General features: G+C 41.5%; 1 protein-coding gene across 2 annotated transcripts in view; it reads left to right on the plus strand.

The window, feature by feature from the left end:
- CACHD1 (cache domain containing 1) overlaps positions 1–27,580 on the plus strand; it is a 208,539-nt gene that overhangs the window by 130,768 nt on the left and 50,191 nt on the right. For both annotated transcript variants that reach the window (XM_033115363.1, XM_033115364.1), the window contains exons 4-7: positions 2,511–2,617; positions 19,358–19,484; positions 21,930–22,074; positions 22,940–23,156. In XM_033115363.1, the coding sequence (XP_032971254.1) occupies positions 2,511–2,617; positions 19,358–19,484; positions 21,930–22,074; positions 22,940–23,156 (596 nt within the window). The remainder of the gene's footprint in view (positions 1–2,510; positions 2,618–19,357; positions 19,485–21,929; positions 22,075–22,939; positions 23,157–27,580) is intronic.

Here is a 27,580-nt window from a genome sequence, read left to right on the forward strand (position 1 = left end):
GATCCCAGAAATCTGCATTCCAACATGCCTCCCAGGTGATTCTGACATGGCCAGACTTTGAACAATTAGGAACCGTTCATCTGAGTCATGGTCCTCACTTGCTAGGACTTCTGGAACCTTCTGGGGAGCTCAGAACAGACGTAGGCACTGGCAACGTGGATGTTAATAGAAGATTGATTCACCAGAGCATCTGCTTTTGACATGAACAATGCAAAGCATTATATATACAGCAGTGAACAAAATCAACAAGACACAGTGCCTGCCCTCAAGGGGCTCTTGTCTATTCATGTAGCCTGATCTGTAAAAGTCCATCCATAAAATATACACGAGTGAAGTTATAAGTTAAAAACAGTATGGCACATGCTGTGAGAGAAGATAGGGGAGCACTTGGCATAGATTGGGAAGTCGTAGCCTAGGCCTTTCTGGGGAAGTGATAAATGAACAGAGATCTGAAGGATGTCAGGAGAACCGTGTAGACTCAAACTGTCCAAGAGGGTAGCTACTAGTCAGTGACTATTTACACTTAAATAGAGATTAAACAAAATAGAAAAATGAGTCTTTCTGTTATATTAGCTACATTTCAAATGCTCAGTAGCCACATGTGGCTACCATATTGGATAGTGCAAAAATAATACATTTTCATCATCTCAGAGAATTCTCTTGGACTGCGCTGGTCTAGACCAACAATGGTAAAACATGTCTGGCACACCACCTAGTTTTGAAAATAAAGTTTTATTGGAACACAACCACATTCATTCTTTTATGAATTCTGTTTTCGGCTGTTTTCATGCTACAGTGGCAGAGTTTAGTAGTTGTGACAGACCATAGAGCCCACAAAGCCTCCATATTATCTGGTCTTATTAAAACACATGTGAGATAGATTTAATGTGGCACTGAGAGCACGGGGAGCAAGTGAGTCAGTTGTATAATGCTGCTCTGGCTTCACAGATGTTCAAATGCTAAAACAGGAGGGACAGTGAGATTTTGTTGCTCTGCCAGCATGCCCAAAGGCAGCTGCTGATGTATTAATCTCTTCTTTTCTCTCCATCTGTGGCTTCCAAGGCACAAGTCTTCTCGTCTAGACAAATTGGAGTAGGTCCAAGGAAGAGCCACCGCATTGGTGAAGCAACTGTGTCCTTGGAGGCACAAGTGACAGTGTTGCTGTGATTCTGTACTGAGGTAGAGGCTAGACTAACGGTCTCTTAAAATCCAGTTACCTCCTTTTTTTGAGATGGTATGTTTCAAAACAAAACTTTAACTTTTGCTTTGGAACCCAACACACCATGTGAAAACCTAGTTCCCTTATGTAATCAGGTCAATTTAGTAGCTTTTATGTATGAGGAGATATGAGCACCAGATAATCAAAGTTCATGTGAATAATCAAGTAGATCTTGACTTTTAGGACTGTTTCTCCTCGGTGATAAAGTTTCTATACCTGTGGTAATGGAATTTCATTAATGGCATTTATCATCTAAGGTGCACATTTTAACACAAGTTTTAAAAAAGCTTAATTTCAGATTGAATTAATTGGGGGGTGGGGAAAATCTTCGAAATGTCATGAGTCCTCTATCTGAAATCCTAAATAGGTTACTTAGAAGTTCAACTGTTTTTCTCTTTTGTTGCTTCTGGATTAAATTCCCTTTAAAAAATACTCTTAGTGACTAAAGAGTTGGTACATTTTCCTGTTATTGTCTTGCAGATTATGATTAGCTTCAGCAAATGAATCCTTGATTACACTCGTATTTATTAACCAGCGACTAGCCAGAGTACTAACATAGTTCTAGCTCTAGTACTAGCATTGTACGTGTACTACCACTGGAAATCAAAACAAACCTTGGCCTTCTTTACGTTACAGTTTAGAAGGTGCAAGCTGTATGTCCTATACCGTGAAAATAGCTTTGGTACATTATTTATAACCCTTTGGACAGCTTTGGGAATAAGTTTTCTTTCTTCTTCTATTCCAGATAAGAAAACTGAGGCTTAGAAAAATTAAACAGTTTCTACAAGGACACACATTTAATAGTGACAGAGCAGAGATTCAAATCTAGAGCTTTCCTACTCCACAGCCGTTCTTTCTCCTTCACTACTGTCTATTTTTGTTCCTGGTCATTGATTTTCAGATAGGATCACTTAAAGAATTATTTCATATGTAATATCAGAACTCAAGTCTGAATTTTTGTAATTCTAGTCTCAATTGGGTCAAATCTATTTTCTGCGTGATTTTATTAATAGTACCTGACTCAAATTATTTGGGAGAAAAGTTGGTTTGAAGGATGGTTATTTTTTTATCTCCTTAGACTTGAACTTGATTCCCAAAGCCTCCTAGATGCAAATATTGTTTTTCCCACATTATTCTGGTGATTGTTCTATGTTTAAAATCTAAATCACAACTTTACTGTTTGTGAGCTGACCTATTTCATATACAGTATGAATTATTATTCTTGTTCGTTTGTTTTTCTGAATTCAGTAACCACCAAATAAATATTGCTAATTTTGTCCTGTTCTTTCAGATTCGATGGGAACTTTAACACCAATGTATCCAGAACAATTAGTTGCGATCGACTTTCTACTACTGTTAATAGCCGGGCCTTCAATCCAGGACGAGACTTAAATTCAGGTCAGTAATCATGCGTTTTATGAAGATGAACTCTATTCCACCACGTCCAACTTGAATAAATATATTGCTTTAAATATTTTCCTTTAAGTTTTGAAGAAAAATATCATATACTGAAAATTGGTTATTTGTTGCTGGAAAGGTGACACTCAGAAGAGAGAAAGGAAGAAGAAAATGGAGCTGCTATGTGTTGATCATTTACTATAGAGCTATATGTATTGCACATGCCAAGGCCTTGCTGGGCTCTTCAATCTATTATCTAGTTGGCTAGGAGTTTTACATTTGTTATTTTAAAGGTGTTCTTGGAGACCCAGTTATGTCTTTGCAGTGGGAGGTGTTGAATTTTATTTTTATGCTCTATTTATAATTTTTAATTTATTTTAGGGGGATTTTTGGAAGAATGATGAGGGAGTTTTTCTATCAGTAAACAGGGACATGATGCTTTATATTAAGATTGAACTTTCTTCCTGTTCTCGGTGGAACTTAGTTATATGCAGTAGTAATAACTACTCGAGTACCTGTGTATATATACCTGTGTATATATAGCTACAGTATATATTTATATAGCTGTGTGTGTGTGTGTGTGTGTGTGTGTATAAATAAATAAATAAAACTCCAAAGTGACGTAGTGTCTCTACTTTCTTGCTCTCAAGTCCCAGTTTATATTTTTCATGCTTTTGTCTTGTTACATACACATGTTGATTGATGGACCTCAGAACCTAAACGCTTCACTTTGTCAGAGCTGGAAGGGGCTTTGGAAATCACCTACCAGCCTCAATCCTCGGATTTTACCAAAGAACAATCTGACATTCAGAAGGGTCCTAAGACTTCCCTTATTGCTGGAGAGAGGAAGGATCCAATCCTTAAGCATGAAGAATTATATTTCCCAAATTCCAGGTCTCTTGCAGACATGTAAAACCCAAGAGATAGGCCAGAGGATCAGCATATTTATTTCTACAGCCCCATCCAGTCTCAGTCCAGGGGAAAAACTGCAGTCTTTGGGAATTGTATACACAAACTAGGTAACCTATTAGGTCTGGAAAGATAGAACTGTAAGCTTTATGTTGCTTAAAGATCATAAAACTATAGCTACTAGCTAAATGGTTCAACCGATCTCTGCCCTGCACATATTGTCTAGACCAATATATAATGGAGTCAGTCATATTTTCATTGGCCTGAAAATCTGGAGGCCTTCTGGAGCAGGTGGGGTTTGCTGCTAGAAAGGAAGTGAAAAGAAAATATTTTTCATAAAAAAAAAAATAAATAACTGAAGAAAGTACAGAAGGGCATAGAATGGGTAAAGCAAATAAATTATGGATGTATCCATAGCTGGCACAGAGCAAAAAGCTGGAAATTGAGATCTCTGGTTCCCAAATTTAGTACTTATCCCCTTTGCCTCAAATTTTCACACCAACACAAGACATGTTTCTGGATAAAAAGACTTGAGATTGAAATAGCAATCTTCGAATAGGATCAGATTTAAATGTATCTCAGTAATACACAATCTAATCCAACATTGTATGTAGTTAAAATTTTTTAATACATGTTAACTTGTGGGCTCTTTGAATTAATAAGGAAAAAAAATCAGTGCATTCCTCCTTTAAATATGTAAAATCTGTTAGGGCTCACTCACTCATAAATGTTAATAATTATCTTTTAGTGATGGAACAGTGGGGTATTTTTAGTTCCTTACTGATTTTCTTAATTTTAAACTAAGCATGCATTGCTTTTATAATTGGGGAAAATAAAACAGGTAGGAATTATAGACTACTTTTTGATTTATTTTCACTCCGTTCTGGTAGACAGTCCCTTTCTTCACAAGTCTTTAATAGTAGATCCTCAGTCTGAGGTTGAGGGTCTCGACAAAGCTCCATTACCCTCCTGGCTGTGTGACTGAGACAATAAGAAGGGTAGGTGGGGGTCGACCGAGGGTGGTGCATGCTTCATTGGGAGCCAGGATCACTCAGCTCAGTGGGCCAGAACTGGAAGGATCTGGAAGCTGCTGCAGCCATGGCTCTGTTTTCATTGCCTTATTTCATATCTGTTCGTTGTTTCTAATAATACGAATATTGTTGAGCTCTAGCTCCATCGTATTATTGCACCTTTTTCTTAGTGAATACAGAAGCCATTTTCCCAGGCAATGGCCTCCCACCTACTAACTAGAATAAGTACAATAAAAATTCATTCAAGAGATATTTATTAAGCATACTCTATGTAGTAAACAATGTCCCTTGTATTTGATAAGCTGAAAACAAAGCAAAAAGCTTATATTCTGGGTACCTGAGGACATAGATCTTAAATAAATGGACAAACAAATATGCATGTCAGATGATGGTGAGTGTTATGGAGGAAGAAGTACACAAGGATAAGGCATAGGGGATACTTTTGGCTCAAGGGGTGGATGGAGTGGGAAGCAGGAGGGAAAAAAAGACTCACTATTTTATATAAGGGCTCATCAGTGAGATCTGAATAAGGGAATTTTAAACCGTAAGGATAACTGGAAGAGGTATGTCCCAGTCAAAGGCTTTGAGTTGGGAAAATACTCCGTGTGCTCAGAAACAGCAAGTCGGCCACTATAACTGTGGTTCAGTGAATAGGATGGATAATAGAAGTTTGGGCCAGAAAGGTAGTTGGGGGCCAGATCACCAAGAGCCTCCCTTGACTGGCCCTTGTAAGGACTTCAGCTTTCGCACTGAATGAGATACAAAGGCATGAGGTGTTGGGGAAGGAAAGGGTTTATGCAGAGAAGTGACGTGCTTTAACGTAGCTTAAAAGGTTTAACAGATGCTGTGGCAAAAATTGACTATAGCAAGGCAAAGGTGGAAGCAGGGAGACCACTTAGGAGGGTATTCCAAAACCCTGGCGGCAGATGTCATTAATAGTGCAGTAACAGCAGATATTGGGAGAAATGGTTGGATTCTGAATATGCTTTAAAAGTAGAACCAATAGGATTTGCTGATTCATTGGATGGGGGAGGGGCAGAGTGTGTGAGAGTAAGAGAAAAGTCAGGAAGGACTTTGAAGATATTTGGCCTTGTCAAGGAGAAGGAGAGAGTTTCCATTTACTATGATGAGGAATATTGGCGGAAGAGCAGGGTTGTATGGGAGGCAGGGAATCAACATTTCAGTTTTAGCAAAGTTAAGTTTGAGATGCATATTAGATATCCAAGTGGAAATATCTCATAGGCAGTCGGATATACAAGTCTGGAGAATGGGCCAGAGTGGAGATATAAATTTGAGATTCATTATATACGAGTATAACTAATACTTAAATCATGAGACTCAATGAGATCACATAGCAAGGGACTGTAGGTAAGAAAGAGAAGAACGTCAGGACCTGAGTCTTGGGGCACTTTACTGCTTAGAGGTCACGGAAATGAAGAGGAAGCAGTAAAAGAATGTGAGAAGGAAGTCAATCTGGTAGGAAGGGAACCAAAAGACCCATCTCCCTGAAACCAAATGAAGAAAGTGTTCAAAGGAGGGAGAGATCAACTGGGTTAAGTAGGTCCAATAAGGGGAAGGCTGAAAAAAACAAAACAACCAACTACTCGATTTAGCAACTTAGAGGTTGTTGGTCAATTTGACAAGGGTTGTTTGGTGGAATAGTAGAGTAGGATGAAAGGCTGGTCCTCGTCAGTTCAAGCTCTAGAATGGAGGAGAGAGGAGTTGGAGACAATGATTCCATGATCTCCTAAGGTTGGCTGAAAGGAGAGCTGGAGGAGAGCCATGTGGAGTCAAGAGACTATTTTTAAATTGAGAGAAATTACAGCAAGGTTACGTGCCAAAGGGAGTGGCCCCATAAAGAGAAGCTAATGACACAGGAGCGAGCGGAGATCATTGCTAGAGCCATTTTCTTGATTAGGCAAAAGATGGTGGGATTCCAAGTAGGGGTCCAGAAGCACAGAGCCATTCATTCTTAGTAAGGAGAGGGAGGGATGAGGAAGTGTAAAGATGCCATAATGATTACCGTAATGTCGGGCACTGGAGACATTTCCTTAGTGACTGTTTTCTCAGGGAATTAGGAAGAAGAGCATCAGCCGAGAGTGAGAAGAGGCGTTGAAGACCTATTAGTTATTCTAAGATTATCTTCTGTGGCTGAGCTTTGAGACTAGAACTCAGCTACACAAATAATTAGAGATCCTGACATAATGCTGTTTTATTTCAGTATTTACTGGTTAAGGGAGAGATCGTTTGAAAAATCAGGAGGTAAGGAGGAAGAAGATGGTGAGGGCAGAGGTATATAGTTAAAGAGCAAATCTTGAACTTTGCTATTTCTAAGAGCGCGTCTCAAGTATAATATACTACCTAATAAGAGTTGTTCTCGGCTCGGTTGACATAGCTGGCTTTACAAGCAGCATTTGGTAGTATTCGGATATGTGAGAACGGACCTGCTTGCATGTGAAGTTTTGTGACATTCCAACCCAGGCAGTGGCTGTATCCCAAAGCCCACATTCTTGAACAATCATTTGTAACGTGAGAGGAGCAATACATGATGAAGGGTGACCTCAGCGCTCCTTCTTTTCCTCCTCTCTAGCTCATGCCCCTTTTCAGATCAGAATTAATATACTTCCTAGGCTATCGCATGTCTGATATTTACATCTGTAAGATGTCCAGCCTTAGGCTCTTACAGAATGTGTATAATCCATCAATGAGCCCCTAATTGATAACACAGTTTCAGATTGCCTTTCAGACTAGCTGGAAACAGACTCACATGAATTGTAAACGATTCTAAGGTTCATTTATCCAAAACTAGATCGTATGTCCATCCATCCAACACACATGTATATTCTTTTCCTTAAAACCACTCCTGTCAGATCTCTACTTTCTAAATTGACTCCTTGTCCCTGACTCCATTCAAATAACTAATGTTTGACAATGCATGTGTTATATGATGGTGCTAGTAATGTTTTGTACAGATTCTTTCCTGCTTTTATCCCTAGTTTCTTACTCTTTTTTTTTTCTTCAAAATTCCTGCTGAGCTATTTTCTTGTGCGTAGCCTGATCCCTAAAGAGAGTTTATTTGAAGAGTCCAAGGAAAGTTGCCTCTTGCTCTCTTGAGTTATGCAATTGAGGTGGGAGTGGAAGTGGGAGTTCATCTTTCTTATAAAAAGAAAAAGTGTCTAGACTTTCTTTATTGTGTTTGATTTAAAGAGCATTTGAACTTGCACACTTCGATCTTGGTCGCATTGCCGTCTTCACTGAGAAGCAGGATTCATGGGGTGTAGGGGGCATTTTTAAGTCACATTACAGCGGTAAATGTGCAGGAGGTACATACAGGTGGACACTGGAGGCCGTAGGTTGTGCTGCTAATTTCATGGCTTCATGCCTTCCTTCTGTGAAAGACAAAGAATGGCTGTGTGCTGTAGGTTTTTCTCTTTTCTTTAAAATACCATGAAAATTATCAGTTAAGTATGCTAATACCAATGTAATGAAATGCTGTGGTCTACCAAAAAAACCTAAAATAAAAGAATAAAAAGCAACCAAATTAGGAATTTCTAGTTAGTTTTTATGCCTAATTACCTGCCCCATGGTTGCATTAGTGCCGTAAAAGATGTGGTAATTATTTATATATATAAAAAGTATTCAGTCACTTAGAAATCTACGTTTCTCAAGGTTATGTGATTCCATTTGCATTCGTGTGTGTGTGTGTGTGAGAGAGAGAGAGAGAGAGAGAGAGAGAGAGAGAGAGAGAGAGAGAGATACACAAAATTAAGTACACAAAGGGCCATTTTCTTCGCCTTGATTCCTCTTCAAGTTCTACTCCTGTACTGCGAGCTACTTCAAAGTTTAGTCTTTTTCATAGTTTCTTACAACAACCCTATTATACTGATTTCAAAAGATTTCATTTGCCACATATATTCTCATGTATATATATACCCTCTTATAACAAATATGATCATAATGGATACAGCCTGTTTTTTTTTACTTAACAAATGTATCCTAAACACTCTTTAGTGCATATGTAAATATTCTTCCCTATCATTGTAGTAATGATTATGTAATATTGTTGAATTAACCCATCTACTCTAGTTCAACATTTAGATTGTCCCAGTTTTTTACTGTCATGTTCCCTTGAAAGATTTCAAATGGCCCTTCCATAGATTTGCTTGACTGGTGTGTGGCAGTTGACATGTAAACTTCTCTTTTGAAACACTGCTGTCCTTTGGTTTCCATTTATCCTCTTACTTCTCTGCTCAGTCCTTTTTAGTTGCCTCCTCAGGCTCCTTTTCTGTGACTCTGTTGTTCCAAAGCGTAGATGTCTCCTCACTTTTCACTAAGGGCTATTTCCCTGAATGTTCGCAATTTAGTCAGCACCTCAGCTCTCACCACATGCTGCTGAACTGCAGATCTTTATCTCCGGCTGGGTCCTATTTCTGAATTTATTTATTGTGTAATCAACTTCAGGATGCACATCTCTCTATGATTATTCTGTAGCTACATCAAAAATTAAACAAACAAAACATAGACTTTCCTCTAATCTTACTCCACTGTCTCGGTTCACTATCCCAATGATCGGTGCCTCCGTCCTGGTTACACTCGGAACTTTTCCTCGCCTTTTTCCGTCTGTGTGTTCCTTTTCTTGCTCGTCACACTGACTTGTGACATCAGTCTCATCATCCTGTCTTCACTGAAGGGGAAGCATGGCTCAGATTCCGTACTTCACAGATGTGTCCTGAATCCCCTTCACTGCAAATGCCACAAACTTAGTTCTTTGTTGCCTTTCTAGAAGACTAATTCATGTAGAAACATCCCAAAAGGTTTCTCTGCTTCTACTCTCTCTTTCAGTATATTCTGCACACTGTAGGTATGTTGAAAATACCTGCTCTGTAGCTGCACTTTTCCAGAACCTCTGATGGCCCCTTTACCTCTGAGATAAAGGTGGAGGCTTCTCCACTTCGTCTTCTCCTGTTGCTCTTCCTTAAGCCCTCTGAGCTCTAACACTTTCATTTCTTCAAATCACCAGCCTCTGTCATGCCTCCATACTTTTTGTTCATGTTATTGTTTCATCCTAAAACACAACTCCTGCCTTCTCTGACTTGTAAAATATTGCTCATTCCTCGGGGACCAACTTCTTTGCCACCTTCCCTGACTCTTATAGGTAAAACTTCCTTGTCTATTGTAGCTTGTTGGGTTGACCAGGAGGCAGCTTCCAAGAGATTTGGCAGTTTACCAGGAGATTAGTAGCCTGTGAGGGAACGAAATAAAGCAGAATTGAGCAATGGGAGCAGACAGAGGTACAGTCTCAGTGGGGTCCTTGGCCACCGCTAGGAGAGCCGAGGGGCTGTGGGCCCCTTCAGAGTTGTGTTGGTGGCACTTTTTCTTTATTTTCTCTCTGTTTCGTTCTTTTATAGAATATTAACTTATATTGGACATCTACTTGTCCCTCGGCTCCTTTTAATTTATTTTTTGTGTGCCTACTGCCCAGTAGCAGGTACACAGTAAATACTTATTGAATGAATGAAATAAACTAGGATTTTCTTTGTAATTTTGTTTCCTCATTTATTTATTTTTTATAACCAAAACTTTTGAAGGACCTTAGTGAAGAAAAAAATGTGGTTGTGATGTACTGTAAGGTAGTACTAGTTACTCTTTCGCTTAGCAGCAAATCAGCACACATAAATGTCGCAGGTATGTAGAGTGACACAGACTATGCAGTTGGTAATATTATTCACATGAAACTATGCTGAGTCCAAATGCACACGGTAGACAAGAAAATCAATCCATCGCTTCTTCGTACCTCATAAACCACTTTATACTCCTGTCTTATTCTCACCATGGATACCAAGGACAAGTATCCACTCCGTTTGATGGAGGAGGAACAGGTCCAGAGAAGTTAACTGATCTACCTGAAGTCAAACAACAAATTGTTGGTATTGACATGACCAAACAGGACACAATTGTCCTGACTCCCAGTTCAGTGGCCTCCCTGCATAGACTGTTTCCGATGAAGAGACATATCTCCATTACTGTATTCTGCCTACTGACAGTTCAAACCTTTTATGTCTAACACTAAACTTAGAATCCTCTGTCTTCCCACCCAAATCTCCTCCTCGGCCCATGTTCTATATATTAGTTAATAGCATCTTCACTGTCCTTTTCCCCGAAGCTTGAGACCTAGAATCAACCTTGACTCCTTCCTCACGCTCCCTCATAAAGAGCTTCTCTCCCGTGACAACAATATGGTAGCAGAGTACTATGGCAGATGCAAAAATAATTAAGACAGAGTTCCTGCCCTCAGAGAACTCGCAACCAAGGTGTGTGTGTGTGTGTGTGTGTGTGTGTGTGTGTGTTTAGGGGAATGGGGAGGAGGAGGAAAATCAACAGATGTAACGTACAGTGCTAAGTGCTAAGTGCTGTCACGAGAAAGGTAAGCCAGGGCACTTGACCCACATTGTGAGGTTGATTTGAATCTTAAAAGTCAATAGGAATTAATTATCCAGGAGATATGCTTGTGGCAAGCACGTTTTCCATTTCAGAATCTGTAGAAAGTGCAGCCCACATGGATCACTGTGTAAGAGGGAGTAACTAATAGAACAGGAAGATAACGCCAGGCCAGATTTTAATGGGTCTTTTATACCTCAGTCTGAAGAGTTTGGTTTGGTTTTTGAATTGACTTGTTTTTAGCTTAAAGTCAACCGTCTGACAGATTTGAAGCAGGGTTGACAAGAGAGCTTTGTAAAGAATGGATAGAAGTGTAGGAAGAGGAAGAAAACGGGGCAGAGTATTAAAGGTCATCCAAAAGTGGGAGGGGTGGTGGAGAGAGTCTGTGGCATTCGCAGAATGGCTAGATGAATGGAAAGGCAAGAAATGGAGAATCAGTGTACACCACTCTTCTAAGCTGCTCAGCTGAAAGAAGGAGAGAGGTCAGTGATAACTTAGGATATAGGAAGGGTTTTATTGTTGCTGCTGCTAATAGTTGTTTGTTTTTTTCTAGTTTCATGTGTACAAAACCCTGTAATAGTTAGACATTTATCATGTATATCCCTCACAAAGTGACAACCCGCCCTCCCCGAAGCCACTACCCCTCTGACATCACATACAGCCATTACATTTCCACTGTCTCTATTCCTTATGCTGTACTCCGCTTCTTGTGACTATATTGCTGCTGATTGTTTTTTAAGTTAGGGAAGCTAGAAAATGTTTATATGCTGAAGGCAGAGAGACAGTGTAGAAAGAAAGTACAACCAAGGAAACAGACAGGACAATGAAGTTTAATGTCTTGGACCATTTGTCCCAAACCTGAGTGATCATCAGAGTCACCTGGAGTGCTTTGTCAAAAATACCTACTTGGGGCGACCGGATGGCTCACTTGGTTAGAGCATGAGCTCTGAGCAACAGGGTTGCCGGTTCAATTCCCACATAGGCCAGTGAGGTGCGCCCTCCACAACTAGAGAGAAGACAACCAGCTGCCGCTGAGCTGCCTGAGGGATGGCCAAATGGCTCAGTTCGTTAGAGCGTGTACTCTCGACAACAAGGTTGCCAGTTCGACTCCCACACAGGATGGTGGGCTGTGCCCCCTGCAGCTAAAGATTGAAAACGGCGACTGGACTTGTTGCTGAGCTGCGCCCTCCACAACTAAGATTGAAAGAAAGAACAGCAACTTGAGTTGGAGCCGATAGGTCCTGGGAAAAACACACTGTTCCCCAATAAAGTCCCAGAAATAACCCACTGTTCCCCAATAAAGTCCTGTTCCCCTTCTCCAATAAAATTAAAAAAAAAAAAATCCTATTCTTTGGCCTCTGACCCCGACCAAGTGAACCAGGTGTTGGCTTGGAATCTGCAGGTCTCAAAAGCTGTGATGAACAGCAAGGCTTGAGAATCGCATCTCAGTTATGTCCTCTTACTCCTTCCATGAATGTTTGGAGATCACCTGGACCTTTGGGTCCTCAGGGAGTGGTCTACTAGAAAGGCAGAGGGTAGGGCAGTAGACCATATACTGATTTTGGATTGCCCCAGTTTACTCTGGATTCCCTGAGCCATGATCAGGCTGTCTCAACTGAATCAAGAACTGAATAGACTTGTTGTTTTTGCATTATAGAATTAGCCTAGGACAGACATGATGAGCCATGAGCTTGGAACAGAATCAGATTTAAGGATATCTTCTTAGTATTAGACTAAAATAAATGCAGTGAGATAGCTGGGTCAGCCCCCATTAATCTTACTTTGGCAGTGGGCTTTAGCTCGTATGATCAGTGTGATGGAAGAATCACTGAGCTGTATGTTCTGGATCCCATCGGGGCTCAAAACTTAAGTCACTCTTCCCTTTCTGAGTCAGAATACCCTTACCTATAAAATGGGAATAATAATATATCATTGGTGAATCTTCACATTCTGGCTCTTGGTAGCTGTTATATAGTTGGGTAAATTAACCTCTATATGCCTTGGTTTCCTGAATAATAAGTAAAATCTGCCTCATTGGATTGTTGTAAAAATTAACTGAGATAATCTATGTGAAGGACTTAGCAAAGTGCCTGGTACATGATTAAATGCTCAATATGTTTACCACTTCTGGAGCAGCATAAACAGTGTCTGGGGGGTCCATGAAATACAGCCCCTCCTAAAGGCATGTAAAGCGATATGCCGGGTGTGAGCAAGGAGTAGGAATTAGAAAGATGTGGTAGGGTATAATGCCAGAAATTTTGTTAGGAGTCCTCAGAATGTTAATTTATTTTATTCCCCTCCAAAATGATTGCTATTACACAGAATATTACTGAAAGGTGCTATGTAATTTCTGGTCTGTTGGGGAAGTATGTGTGTTTTTATATGTCTGCAACTTTGTGTATTTAGGACAGCCCTTGTATTTTGTATTTGGCAAGCTGTGGGAGGTAGATAGCTTTGCTTGTTTTGCTTGGTAGTGGTGGGCATCAGAAAGCCCAGCGCTCCTTGAGGTGGGAGGCAACAAACTTTCTGTTACAGAGCATTTTCTTTTCATCCCTACCCCTGGTGTACAATATTGTTGAGAAAAACAAAAGTCATAACCCAACTACAAGCGGTTTGTAAGCCATCTCGTTCTCATCGGCCTGGTGGTTTAAGCATTAAAGAGGGCAGGCAAGGAGTTTGGGAACATGGTTGGCTTTGTTTTGACTGGAGAGGTGAATGACATAAGAACTCGTCTGATGGAGATGGTGAGATTGAAAGGAAAATGTGTGGGGGCCACGGGATCTGGGGCCCATATGTGAGAATTATCTACAGACAGTGTGGTACACTGTATGCAGGCAGATCTCGAGACTTAATACATGGAAAGTAAAGAATGCCCGAAAAGGGGAAAGGCACATTTTTAGCTGCTTTTCCGGTAATAGTGTTACGGTTGAAGTGTTTGTGTTACGGTTGAAGAAAAGTAAGCCAATGGTCATTGTGAAAGTGTTTATGTTTGCTTAGAATTAGCATAGGAACTGTAAGAGAGAGAAATAGTTTGTTGAAGGCTACACAGAGGGGGATGGAGGGGCTAGAGCTTGCCTTTGAAGATCAAGGAGCCATCACAGGTGGCTCTTCGTTCTTTAAAGGCAAGTCTCAAGTTTTCTCCATCATTCTCACTTGAGGGTTTCCTGGTACTGTTGGAACATTTCATTTAGTCTTGGATCACTGTTAATAATCTCACAGTGCTGACCTACAGCTTCTAAGTCAATAGGAAATGAAAATGCTCCACCCCCCTCCATTTTTTAATATATATATATAAACTTAATCAAGGCCAGTTGGAAGTTTGTTCTTTCTCTCTAGTTGAAAATCCATGTACTTGCCTCCTGTAGGTCTTCATGCTTTGTCCTCTTACCACTTTTCTTTTTGGTTTCTTAAGGGTCTATGGAAACACCTTGTCCACATCCCTGACTTTATAGGTGAGGAAATTGTGAAATCCTATGGGACACATAGATGAAGAGCCTGGACCAAGATCATCATTCACTGGTTCACTTAGCACGTACTGACTGAGTGCTTCCTAAAAGCCAGGCATGTGCCAGGCTCTGGAAATGTGATGGAACCAAACTGATTTGGCTCCTGCTTTCATGGAGCTTAGAGCGCTTCTGCGTGAAAAGACATGAATGAAATAGCTACAAAATTACATACACCAAACATTACCAATATTGGCTATGAAGAAAAACACTCACTGGGCACCCTCAGAGAGAACAATAGTTGAGGGAAGGCCTCTCTGAGAAGGTAAAAAGAGTTATTCTGGGCTTAAGGATCCCCATGTGCAAACAGCTTGGCACATTTGCGAAACCAAAAGAAATAGCTCATGATATACAGGGTGGTGAGCTGAAGAGGGGAAAAGTGAGATTGGAGAGGAGGAAGGAGCCAGTTGGTACCAAGGCCCTTATCAGGCTTGGATTTGGTACTCAGTGTTGTATAGTGGGAAACCTTTGAAGAGTTTTAAGCAAATTAATGGTGGGATTTGACTTCCATTTTAGAAATATGCCTTAGGATGCTGTATAGAGAGTAAATTGAAGGTTAGAGAGCTTAGCTCGCTGGTCTTAGCAACGGGATTTAAACCCATCTCTTAAGTCCATTCCGATTTATCAGGGTCTTCCTTCTAGTTCCTAAGTACCAAACTGAATTTTGAAAAGAAAGTGAAAAATAGCATTGGGCCTGTGTCCAAATGGCTTACTTATGCTTACTCAAATGGACAGTGAAAGAAAAAGACACCTACAAAACGATTGATCTCAGCTATGTAGTTTCTCAGGGAAATAAAAACCCCTGTTATCTAAAATATGCTGTTTGATGTCGCTCAGAGTCGTGAGTGCTGTAATTACTGTTGACTCTGCCTTCTAACTGTAGCTTGTGCCATTTTCCAGTTAAGCTAGCCTCTGGGGTCAGTGGTGAACCCCATGACATTGGACTACCCATTTTCGCCATGTCTCCTTAATTATATTTATTTACATTGTATAATGCAACCGATTATTTTGATTGAGAAACACCAACATGTTTATATATATATATATATACACACACACATATATATATATGCTTTTTCTGCCTCTCAAATACTCAGTGCGCTTTTTTTTTTTAATTGGGGAATATTGGGGAACAGTGTGTTTTCCAGGGCCCATCACATCAGCTCCAAGTCGTTGTCCTTCAATCTAGTTGTGGAGCGCGCAGCTCAGCTCCAAATCCAGTTGCCTTTTTCAATCTTTAGTTGCAGGGGGCACAGCCCAGCATCCCATGTGGAAATTGAACCGGCAACCTTGTTGAGAGCTCACTCTCTAACCAACTGAGCCATCCGGCCGGTGCTCAGGCAGCTCAGCGGCAACTCGTTGTCTTCAATCTAGTTGTGGAGGGCACAGCACACTGGCCCATGTGGGAATCGAACCTGCAACCCTGTTGTTCAGAGCTCAAGCTCTAACCCACTGAGCCATCCGCCCCACCCTCCACCCCTGCCGTGCACTTTTAATCTGTTGATTGCTAAGTCATTTCAGCATGTACTTATTGACATGTAAAATCACTGTAGTGTTCTAGAAAGAACAAGGGCTTTAGAGGCAGACAAACCGAGATGAAATCATGACTCTACCGTCGTGGCTTTAAGCAAGTTAGTTTAGCATCTGTGAAATGGGTATAATAACAAAGTCATAGTGTAGTTATGAAAAGCAGCACACCATGTATAAAACTGGTTTATGTGATGCTCAATGAGTTTTCACGACTTTATTATCAGATCAGCTTTGTTGAATATAACTGACATCCAATAAATTGACATGTTTAACATATACAGTTGATACATTTTGACATTTATGGTCCCATGAAATCTTGACACGAACAGGCTTTTTATCTCTCCATTTACCTGTCTATTCGATACAGGTTGTATTGGTGTTGGGAGGGGCTATTTATCACTGTAAAACATATTTAGCATTATCATTGCTCTATATTGATGTAGTCATGATATTTTATTCATTTTTAATTGAATTGGCATTAGGGGAAAGATTTTAGAATTTATCAAACAAAGGTATTCAAAAACAGTTGAGAAATGGTACTTCCCTGCAGCTCTTCCCAGCCTGTGCACTGCGTGTATCAACCCTGCAGCTCTCACAGAGCGTGCGCGCCTTAATGTGAAAAGAACTCAGAAACTCTGCTTCCAGGGTACAGAGGTGACGCAGAGATAGATCTCCCCCTCAAGGATCTTAGAATCTAGGAAGGGAGGGGTGAAAAGTTCCTGGTAACAGCAATCATACTAACTAGAAGGTGGGAAGAGGCAAAATGCTGGAGGAATGCAGAGGTGCGATAACTTCTGTCTTGGGGATACGCTGCAGTGAGAAAAAAACATGTATTGCCTCCTTCACATAATGTCTGCCTGAGGTAGGTGTACGGAGCAGTTCAGACAGATACAGGCCCTGCCCGTGGAGAGCTGAAAGCCTAGTGCTGTGTGTCATGGGCTGACGGGTTGGGCATCTGCCCAGCTTTTTCTGGATGGTGTCCAGCCTTCCTGAGAGTGAGTGTTCAGGACCCCAGCCCAAGTTTTCCAGTGACCAGAACACCCAACTGACTCATGAATGGAGAATCCCCCTCTGGGTTTCTGCACGGATAATAGCGCTCTCATTCACCTCCACGTCGAGGTCCGCGAGGGGCCCGCCTGCAATGATAGATTGCTTCTGGGCTCTGGGGTCCTCATTACCATCGTATCCATCATCTTCTGCTCGTACCAAAAAAATGGATAAATTTTAATCAAATGCCAAAGGAGTTCTCAGCGGGACAGTTTGAGGAACTTTGCCTGATACTTAAGCTCTTGTGCTGCAATGATTATACGGAACCAGAATGATCTTTTGTGGTTGAGACTCAATGGATCATGCACTTTATGAATTCTGATTTATTTTTAAAACATTCTTGCTCTCATTGGCTCCCCTTTTAATAGTCTCATTGTAGCATGTTTATTGTTACAGATGTTACTTTTAAATGAGGTCATTGAGCTTTCCTTTACTTCCAAAGGCAATGTTTGCCTTTTTATTGCTGGATTGGCACCGCTGCCTGGGGAACAGTGCTAATATGAGATCAAGGATAAGACTTCAGACCCCCAGGAGATGAGGCAGAGAAAAAAACGTCTTCCCTGTTTACATGCACTCACATCAGCCGTACATCTCAGGAGAGAGCATGGTCGCCTGAGTCCACGTGATGTCCGGAGTGGAGAGTGGAAAGGAAACAGGCGTTGTGGTCACACCCTGGCTTGACTCCTTTCTTGTCCAGTGAAACCTCAAACAGGTCCAAAACCTCTCGGTGCCTGTTTCCACATCTGTAACTTAGGAAGGATCATTTTTTTACTCCTAGATTTTTGTGAGGCTAAAATGTGAGGCTGCAGCCCCTGGGGATTTGTTGGGCAGGGTGATTACTGAAGGCATGAGGTACCAAACATGCTTTAAGTCCTCCATGCAGGACTTTGACACAGCGTGGCTGGAGGACCAATGCTAAAATCGAAGGACTGCTGACCAAATTCAGCTTGCCACGTATGTTTGTAAATAAACTTTTATTGGCATCCACCCACACGTTCATTTACGGATGGATATCACGTCTGCTTTTACACTGCCATGGCAGAGTTGAATGATTGCAACAGTGATTGCCATTATCTGCAAAGTCAGAATCCTGGACAATCTGGCCCTTTACAGAAGTTTGCCGACCCCTGAGCCAGACCAAAGGATGGCCGTGTGGCATTCAGAGATTTACATGTGTTTTTGTCAAACACCTCACCCTTTCTTTCCTTCTCACCTTTGCTCAGACTCCTCCTCCATTGAATTGCCTTCTGCTCCATTCCCCTGTGTATAATTCTTTTGGTATACTGGTCATTATAAATAGGGTTTGTTTTTTGGGCATCTTTGTGTATTTTGCAGCATGTAAAGCAGTGCCCTACACATAGTAAGTGTGTAATACATAACTTAGTTGGTGTGGAACAGAGTGAAGGGCAGAGTGAAGAGCATCAGAGAAGGGCAAGAACTTCGATTCCGGGAAAAGAGGGTAAGAGAATTCATGGAGGTTTGGGGACAGGATTGCACACAATGAGATGGCTGTCACTCCAGCTGCAGATCAATGGCGAGGATGCAGTACACACAGGAAAGGAGGCAGTCCTGCATGATGTGAAGAACACAGGAACCAGGAGACTCGGGCTTGAATCCCAATTTGGCCGTTTACTGATGAGGCTTTGGACAAATCACTAAAGTTCTCGATGCATATTTCCTCAACTCCAAAGTAGGGAATAATGATCCCACCTTCATCCTAGGGTTATTGTATGGATAAAATGAGATAACAGAAAGAAAAGCCTCTAACCCAGTGCTGGCATGCTGGAATCACTCCATAAATTATTAGTGAATGATTATGCTTCTGGCCTATCAAATACCGCTTATGCTATTTCCTACATTGTGGAATAAGCAAGGTCAGGGTCACAGGCCTCATCCCTCTGGAGACTAGGCCTAGCAACGTCACTGTTTTCCAAAGTTAGAGAATGTACCCCAAGCCAGCAATTGTACACTGGCTCAACAGAGGGGCGGGATTAGTGCCGATGAAGCATTCATGCTGGAAAAAGTAATCCAGGACAAATAGTGTCACCATACAATGTTACGAGTGATAGCTTCCGTTGACTGAAACCTTCATTAAGTTTTCTATCATGGGGTATTTTTTTAAGGGACAAAAAGAAAATGTTGAGTAAAAAATGGACAGCCTTATATCTAGCAGGACTTCTTCATACTACAAGCACTGTATGCAAAACAGATGCCTGAGGCGTGGTGCCTGCATGCACCTGTGGATTTGGCCGTGGTATTTCATTTCCGCCCCCCTTCTCCAGTTCTTGCAGACAACCTGAAATCCAACCCTGGAATTAAGTGGCAGTATTTCAGTTCGGAAGAAGGAATTTTCACTGTTTTCCCAGCACACAAGTTCCGGTGTAAGGGCAGCTATGAACATCGCAGTCGGTAGGTGGACTTACTCGCTAAAGTTTTAATTACAGATTACGAAGGATCTGTATGAACTAGAGGCTGCTCATTTACACACGCAGCTCTGCCTCTAGGTTGTGCTTTCAGAATTGTGTACTTGTTCTGTAATGATTTCCCCATGGAACGTAGGTGAAGGTGGACATGCTAGCAAAGGGCAAATGATAAAACCCAGAGCTTTTCTACAACTCTCTGACAAGCTAAATAAAACAAGGTATTTGTTAAAGAAATTAAACTGATTGAAGCGCCCAAACTGTTTTGAGCTTCAGACCTCGTGGGCTTAAGACGTAGGTGGTAATACCTGTTCTAAAGTGCAGCCCTAGACTTGGTAGCATGTCTCAGAGTGGAGTTTGTGAGGCTCACCGTTCCTTTCTGTGGTAATATGCTTGACCATCGTCTGGAAATTTACATGCAATTCTCGACTACTGGAAGTGTGAAGGTTGTTTAGGAAACATTGGATTAAAGCTCCATCATTAACACATGAAATGACTTGAGATTGTACCACTTAGCCAGAAGAGCAGTAATGGTGAGACCATTTGAATGACAAGCCTTATCAATTTGCAGAACCCCTTAGGCAAAGGTACTTTCCCTTTGAATCCCCCGTTTCCCTTTTGCAGTGTCAAATGTTTGATGCCAGAACTTCTGAAGCTAGTGCAAGATGCCCACTTTTCAGAGTCTGAATTAACCATCAGTTTAGCTTCTCTTCATCTTCACTTTAAATTGCATCCAAGATTTTTCCCAAGGAAGTACTTCTGTGCATTTCCTAGAAGGACATTTGTATCGTTTGTGTGGTTTCTTCTGTTCCCTCCCTAGATGTCCTGGTGAAGACCTGTGTGTTGGAGATGGTACCAGAAGCCATGATCTTGGGTTCTAGTCTGGCTCATCTCTCAGGAAAGGCTAAGGACACCATCTAATAAGGGAACCATCTAATTTTTCATTTGCTTCTCAGAAGAGAGACTAGAGGCCATGCTGCTTTTAATGAATCATCTGTAAGGGATATAGCCCAGAAGAAAAAGCAGGACCTTGTCACAAGTCAACATTTATCCACACTTGGAAGGTTTTATGCATCTCTACTGTAAATGTTATATTTAGGTATCCTGTTAAAGCAATTTTTAACAACTTATTAGGACATTGTGAACACATATTCTGCTTATTATTTATGTGAGTTGTGTTCGAAAGCAGGTGATGTGTCATTTTTTAAAAAAAAAATCCATTCACCTAGGTTGGAGGACCTGAAAAGTTCAATATTTAACATGGTTGTCAGTGTTGGGATAGTCAGATTTCCTTCTTTTCTGTTCCCTTTTTCATTTCTGGAGCCATAGTTCCTGGATTCTTTTTATCCCATTTCCCTCCTGGCTCAATGGTATCGACTAGTGGTTCGTTACTATTAATGCAGAACTTTGGGCTTGAGAACAGTTAATATAAACTTGACCCAATTTTGAGGGTTTTTTGGTACTTTACCTATATTTCTTAATTTGTGCCCAGGCTTTTGTGACTCAACTAGCACCTAACATTTCATAAAAACAATCTAGTGTTTTAGGGGCATCGGTAAAGGAGAGCATTCTCTTGAGACTGGATTGCTTTCTTAAGCTCCCCCTAATTTGTTCCAGCTTTAAAACTGTGAATAGAGACCTCACTAAACCTCTTCTCACAAACCTTCCTGCACTGCACACTAGCAGAAGGCGGCTTTTGATGGGAGGCATTTCTTCCTTGGCGCTCCACCCCCTCCCCCTTTTCTTAATGTTGGCAAACAAAATCCTGGCAAGAAGAGTGGCCATCACATGCTTGGACAAATTTGATGGCACAGTTTTAAATGCTCAGATAAGGGGCCTTTTGGTGGCTGACCTGTGTGAATTGCTTCAGCACTGAAAGGAAAAGGGCCCTGTTAGCAGTTGCTTTTGTCTTGTGGGAGAGAACCCAAACCTGCTATTCAAAGCTGCGCAGAATGCTCACAGACTATAGGTCGCCTGAATTGAAGCAAAGCCCCACACTGTAAGTCTGCCCAGGAGGACCCAGCACTGGCGAGCTGATCCTTTCCTCCTTCTGGTGATGTCTGCAGCTTGAGGGGCCACCAGTTCCGTTTCCTGTAAGCGGGATGGTAGGTAACATTGAGCAGCGTCATCACGAGCAGCTGAGAGGGTGGATTTGTGAGTGTGCCCCGAAAGCCAGGCTTCTAAAGGATTTGCTTCTTAAAACCGTCTCCTGGTGGACACACATTGCTCTGCAGGCACACATCGTTGTCTTGAGGTGTTGTTTTTAATGCATCTGTATTGTTTCTCCTTCTGTGCTGGCCTGTCCATCCTTGTGGCATCCCTGGAAAAACATAGACACCAATATGCCTGCCCATCTGTAGTGTTCACAGCTCTGTTAGGTTGAGGCATTTTACTTAAACCAGGACTGACTCCAGAGCTCTTTTCCCCTCTCTAGACCTATCTACGTCTCTACAGTCCGGCCACAGTCAAAGCACATAGTAGTGATCCTGGACCACGGGGCTTCCGTCACGGACACCCAGCTTCAAATCGCCAAGGATGCTGCCCAGGTTATCCTCAGCGCCATAGATGAACACGATAAGGTAACCATTCTCCCAGTGACCCGCATGGCACTGGATCCTCCTTGAATGTCTTTTTTGAAGCACTTTATGTTTTGTGATATATATTTTTAAATGCATCTTTAAAATGACTTCAGGAAAAGAGAGTAGTTTAGTTTTTATTCTAGTGTTTGAGGAAGCAGCTGCTAACCCTGACTCCAGATCTTTTAAAACCACCCCCACCCAGCTTGCACTTCCTTTATGCCTCCTGTTAAGACGTCTCATTAGCTGTGATTAGCATAATCACTGTGATTAGCATAAACACTGGAAGTTATGCTAAGGAGCTAAAGGACAAGGGCTTGGATGTTGGAAGATGGCTGGACTTTCTCTTAAGACAGATGGGAGGTAAGGGGGACGGGAAGGCCACTAGAGGTTTACTAAGCTCTAGAACACCTCAGAGACAGGTACGTTTACAGTGAATTATAACCTATTGCCTGTGGACATTTTCTACTTCATCATTTTGACTTTTCCAACTCCTCAAGTTTTCCTCAGTAATGTAGTTGTTCAAAACACACACCGCATATCTTTCCCCTCCCCCCCACCTCCATTTGGAAAACCAAGGTGCTTAGTACTTGGCTAATATTTTTCTCTGCATGAAATATTTTAAATGTTACATAGGAGCACCTTACTGCTGATTTCATCTTGGAACAAAAAGCAAACTCTGGGATCCTTCTGTCTTACCAATCCTTAGCTAATCCTTTCCAAATTTAATAGATGCATGCCTCCCGGCATTTATTTTTAAACTCTCAGGAATCTGTAGGCATCCTCACTCCTTGGGCTCTTTTGGAATAAATAAAAAACAAATACATGGACGTGGGCGGCTAACAAGTTTTTGTTTCCTTTCCTCCAGATCTCTGTGCTGACTGTGGCAGATACGGTCAGGACTTGCTCGCTCGACCAGTGCTATAAGATATTCCTGTCTCCAGCCACCAGTGAGACAAAAAGGAAGATGTCCACCTTCGTTAGCAGTGTCAAGTCTTTGGACAGTCCCACCCAGCACGCAGTGGGATTTCAAAAGGCATTTCAGCTGATTCGAAGCACAAACAATAACACAAAGTTCCAAGCAAGTAAGTGCACTCTGGCAGAGGACTTACCGACGTATAGATAAAAGACGGCGATAGGACTATATCGTAAATCGATCCCATGGCTGTGTTTAGAGGGAGTTTTTAAAAATTGACTTGGGATAAAATTTTTCCTGGGTTGTCATAATGGTCGTCTAATACTAGGATCTTGCTATATTTTTCTCACCTTTTCCAATGCACAGGTACTCAGTCTGCACAATTTCTTCACTCCCAGAACTGCTCATTTCTGCCCCTTTATGAAGAACATAGCCCCATTTATTTCCCAGGGGGATGTCCACATTCTTTTTGATGCTAATTGCCAATCCTGCCTCCTCACAAGCTTAGAGTGGACGTCTGCTTGGGTGCATGTGCACATAAACAGGCAGCAGGCATTCTTGCCTTGATCCTTCCGTCTTCTAACCAGCTGTCATTTAGATGAGCCTGGCCCTTCACTTGTACAAAGGCACTCTAATTTAATTTTGATGTGTTAAAGAAAATCTGGAATGAGGATGTATGCAAAAGGAAAGGAAAGGACATTTGAAAAAAGACACATGCCTCGAAACTACTAGAAGGAATCTGTGTCATTTTCCCTTTCATATTCAAAAATCTATTTGTAAGGTTGTTGGTTTTTAATGAACGTGTCCTGTTGAGATAAACTTAATATATCTTCAAGCTTGTCAGTGTGTCTGCATTAAAACTATGACAGCATTGGTAAATACAAAGCACAGTGCCTGGCCCATGGTGGGCCCTTGGAAGAAGGAAGCTACTCTATGCAACTAATGACGGTAGATGGTATATTAGTTGTACGTTTCTGAATATTGTTGTGTCCCAGTTTGTTGTTATGATCTCACGGTGTTCCTGGGTCAGGAGTCCAGGTACACCTTGGCTGGGTTCTCTGTTTAAGATTGCACAAGGCTGCAGTGCAGGTGCCAGCCAGGTCTACGGTCTCATGTGAGGTTTGGAGTCCTCTTCCAAGCTCAGCTGTTGACAGGATTAATTTCCTTGCAGCTGTAAAACTCATGTCCACTTGCTTCTTTTTCAAGGTCAGCAGGAAGGCATCTCTTCTTCAAGCCCCTGGCTTGAGGGAAGGCTTGGACCCTCTTTTAAAGGTCTCACCTGATCTAATCAGGCCCACTCTCCCTTTTGGTTTAGTCAGACTGCTCTTCCTTGTGATTGACTTTATTACAGATTTCAATTAGATCCGCAAAGTTGCTCCATCACCTTTGCCATATTCTATTGGTTAGAGGCAAATTACTGGTCATGCCCACACTCAAGAGGGGAGGGGATTTTACAAGGGCATTGGTCATTGGGGTCATCTTAGAATTTTGCCAACCAGCCTTGGCAAGTGCCAGCTACTCACAGACTAATATTAGAGTGTGGCTGAGTGTAAAGTTGCCCACAATTCAATAAGGCCTATGGACAAGGCTGACCTCCTAAGTGTTCAAGATGAATTGGCTAGTTGGCCCATGCCATTTACCTGTAGGTGCCTTCTACCAGTTCCCATCTACCTGTCAGCATTTCTCACCAAAAGTGTTCTTTCTCCTTGATTTTTCAACCATCGAACGATCTTTAGAGTTTAAGTCCAATTTTGATTATTACACTATTTAAATAATGGAGAGAAATGTGAGACTGGCAGTGGCCAGACAGTATGAATGTGAGCCAAGCAAGCCCGAGGTAAGGTAATGAGGACTGTTTGTGGAGCGAAGTTAGCTAGAGAGTGCATACTCCATCCAGAGGCCGCTGCTCTTCTGTGCAGCCGATGGTTGCCAGGCAGGAGTTCCTGCCCTATGTTGCCAAATCTTTTGTTTCAAAAGAAGCCAGAAATCTGGATTTTTATGTGAAATCCCTTGATTTTCAAATGTTGACATTTGTTCCAGCCTTAAAATGGTGAGGAGAAACCTCACTAAACCTCTTCTTACAAACCGTCCTGCTCTGCACATTCGCAGAAGGCGGCTTTGATGGGAAGCAATTCTCCTCTGGGTTTTTTGTTTTTCTTAACATTGGCAAACAAAAACATGGCAAGAAGAGTGATTATCACAGATGTGGACAACTTTTGGTAGTACTTTTTTTTTTTTTTAATGCTCAGAGGAGTCTGTTTTTTATGCCAAGGAAGATGTTTCTAAGGATTAGCTCACAGGCCTCCACTTTACAGCTTCTCCTGGCAATTTCAAGAAAAAAGAATCCAAATGCATTGCATGAAGAAATACTTCAGGAATCAGCATTGTCCAGTTTATTAAGGAGAGATTTGAGGTGCTCTCAAGCAATGTAGCATAGTGGTGAAGTATGTGGGTTTTGGATTTCAACCAACCAGAGTGGTTTCAAATCCTACTCTGAAATTTTTCTAACCTTGTGAACTTGTGTAAATTATTTGATCTCTGCAGGCCTGGTTTCCTCATCGGCAAACTGGGGGTGATAATAAGATCCAGGATTCCATCATAAATAGTAACTAAATATAGCTGTGGTTATTACGATATTTGGTTTCCTACAAGACTTCTAGCTCCATCCAGCTAACCTACAGCAGACACACCAGACATCCTAAATTGACCTCAATGGACCTCCAGATGGCTGAGGACCATTAGTAGCCTTGGCTACAGCCCAGTGAGGGGTCTGTATATTCCTCCTAGGAGCTTGCACTATACATCACTACTTCTGTTCATTCCACAGACAGTTATTTAGCATCTACTCTGTTTTAAGGCCATGGGGTGCGGTTATTCTAATGAGTCAGACCTACACTGCAGGATTGTTTTGAGGATTAATCTGTGCACGAAAGTAAAGTGTCTGCCTCCACATTAGTAGCCATATTAACAGAAGCTACATGTCCTAACTCATTGTAGCTTTGCACTAATTCGCTTTGCACTAATCAGAAAATCTAAAACTTATATCCAGGAGCTGCCTTTTTTTCAGTCCAATGGTAGATCTATAGCTGATACCGTCAGTATATTTGGGTTGTTTGTTCTGGGTTTGTAACTGGTTGGAGGGTCACTTGATAGCAGAAGGAATAAGATGATTGGGAGTGGAGATCTAATGCCATTGGGCAAAGCCCAAACTTGAGTTGCTCTTTCCCTTTTGGTATCGACCCCAAGATTTGCTGGTGGCTTAGACAGGGACTTGAGAAATGGAGACTTGACAGGGAAAGTCTCTTACACTTTCTTGCAGGTACATGCTATGCCATTGCTCTGCCCCACGTGCTTATAATTAGTCATCCCTAACATGACTAATCACAAGTCATTCCCTAAAGAAGGAATCTCCTAATACGTAAATAAATAAATCACACCAAATTTGGCAGGTCTGGTATCTAAGAATAGAAAAATAACTTAATTTTGCTTGAGGATAGGACAGGAGTGGAGTCAGGGGCTGGGTGGAGATAGGATATTTACAAAACGTGTATCTTATTGCTGGGATGGAAACAAAATGCACTTGGCTACTAAAGGAGCCTGTAGGCTGCAGGCCTTCTGGCTTTCCAAATACGGGTCTGTGCCCTAAAACCAGCTCTCAGTGACAACGTATTTTATCCAGAAGCATAAAGCTAAGTAAGAAACACAAAGTGTTCTCTTTTACAGTCAGTCTTACAGGTGTGTCCAGGAATTTGTCACACCTGGTACCTCCGCTATTGGCCAATGGTTTGTCTCAGACTCTAGATCAGCCTCATGTTCTATCTGTATTCCCTCCACTAGGGAGTCAAGCAATATTTATATATTTTTTCCAGTCTGAAGCTTCAAGTGAGATGGTTAGGGTCCTAAAATAATAACTTGCAGATGTGTATTTACAACATTGGAAAAATATTACCATCTAGTTTAAGACAGGGATATTCCTAAGATGATGTATTTTTTTGTTTTTCATCAACATTTACTTCCTGATTTTCTGATAAATAAATAGTGCGATATAAATTTGTAGTTAGTGTTTATTAGAGAATTATTCAAGCATTAAAATTGGCTTTAAGACTTGCTTGTATACCAAATCTTGGTAGTAAATAAGAGAGCAACTTTGCACATACTTCTTTGCGTCAGATTTTATTAAGCTCAGTTCAGTTGTCTACAATATTGATACAACATAAACTAAGTATAAATGGAAATTTACAAACTGAAGGAACCTCAAGCATTGTATCCTCATCATTGTGAGGATAATTTTTAAAAGGGTAACTGCATTCATGATCTGTTGCTGGGTAACAAATTACTCTAACACTCAGTGACTTAAAGTAAAATAATAAACATTTATTATCCCAGTGTCTATAGGTCAGGAGTCTGGGCACAGCATAGCTGGGTGCCTCTGGCTAAATGTGTCTCATGAGGTTGCAGTCAAACTGTTTCCCAAGGCTACTGCCATCTCCGAGTTCAACTCAGGAAGGATTCATTCCCAGGTTCACTCCCATGGGTGTTATCAGGACTTGATTCTGAGGGCCTCCATTCCTTGCCTCTCCGTTGGACAGCTTG

The sequence above is a fragment of the Rhinolophus ferrumequinum genome, chromosome 9 (assembly GCF_004115265.2).
Source record: "Rhinolophus ferrumequinum isolate MPI-CBG mRhiFer1 chromosome 9, mRhiFer1_v1.p, whole genome shotgun sequence".
NCBI lineage: Eukaryota > Metazoa > Chordata > Mammalia > Chiroptera > Rhinolophidae > Rhinolophus > Rhinolophus ferrumequinum.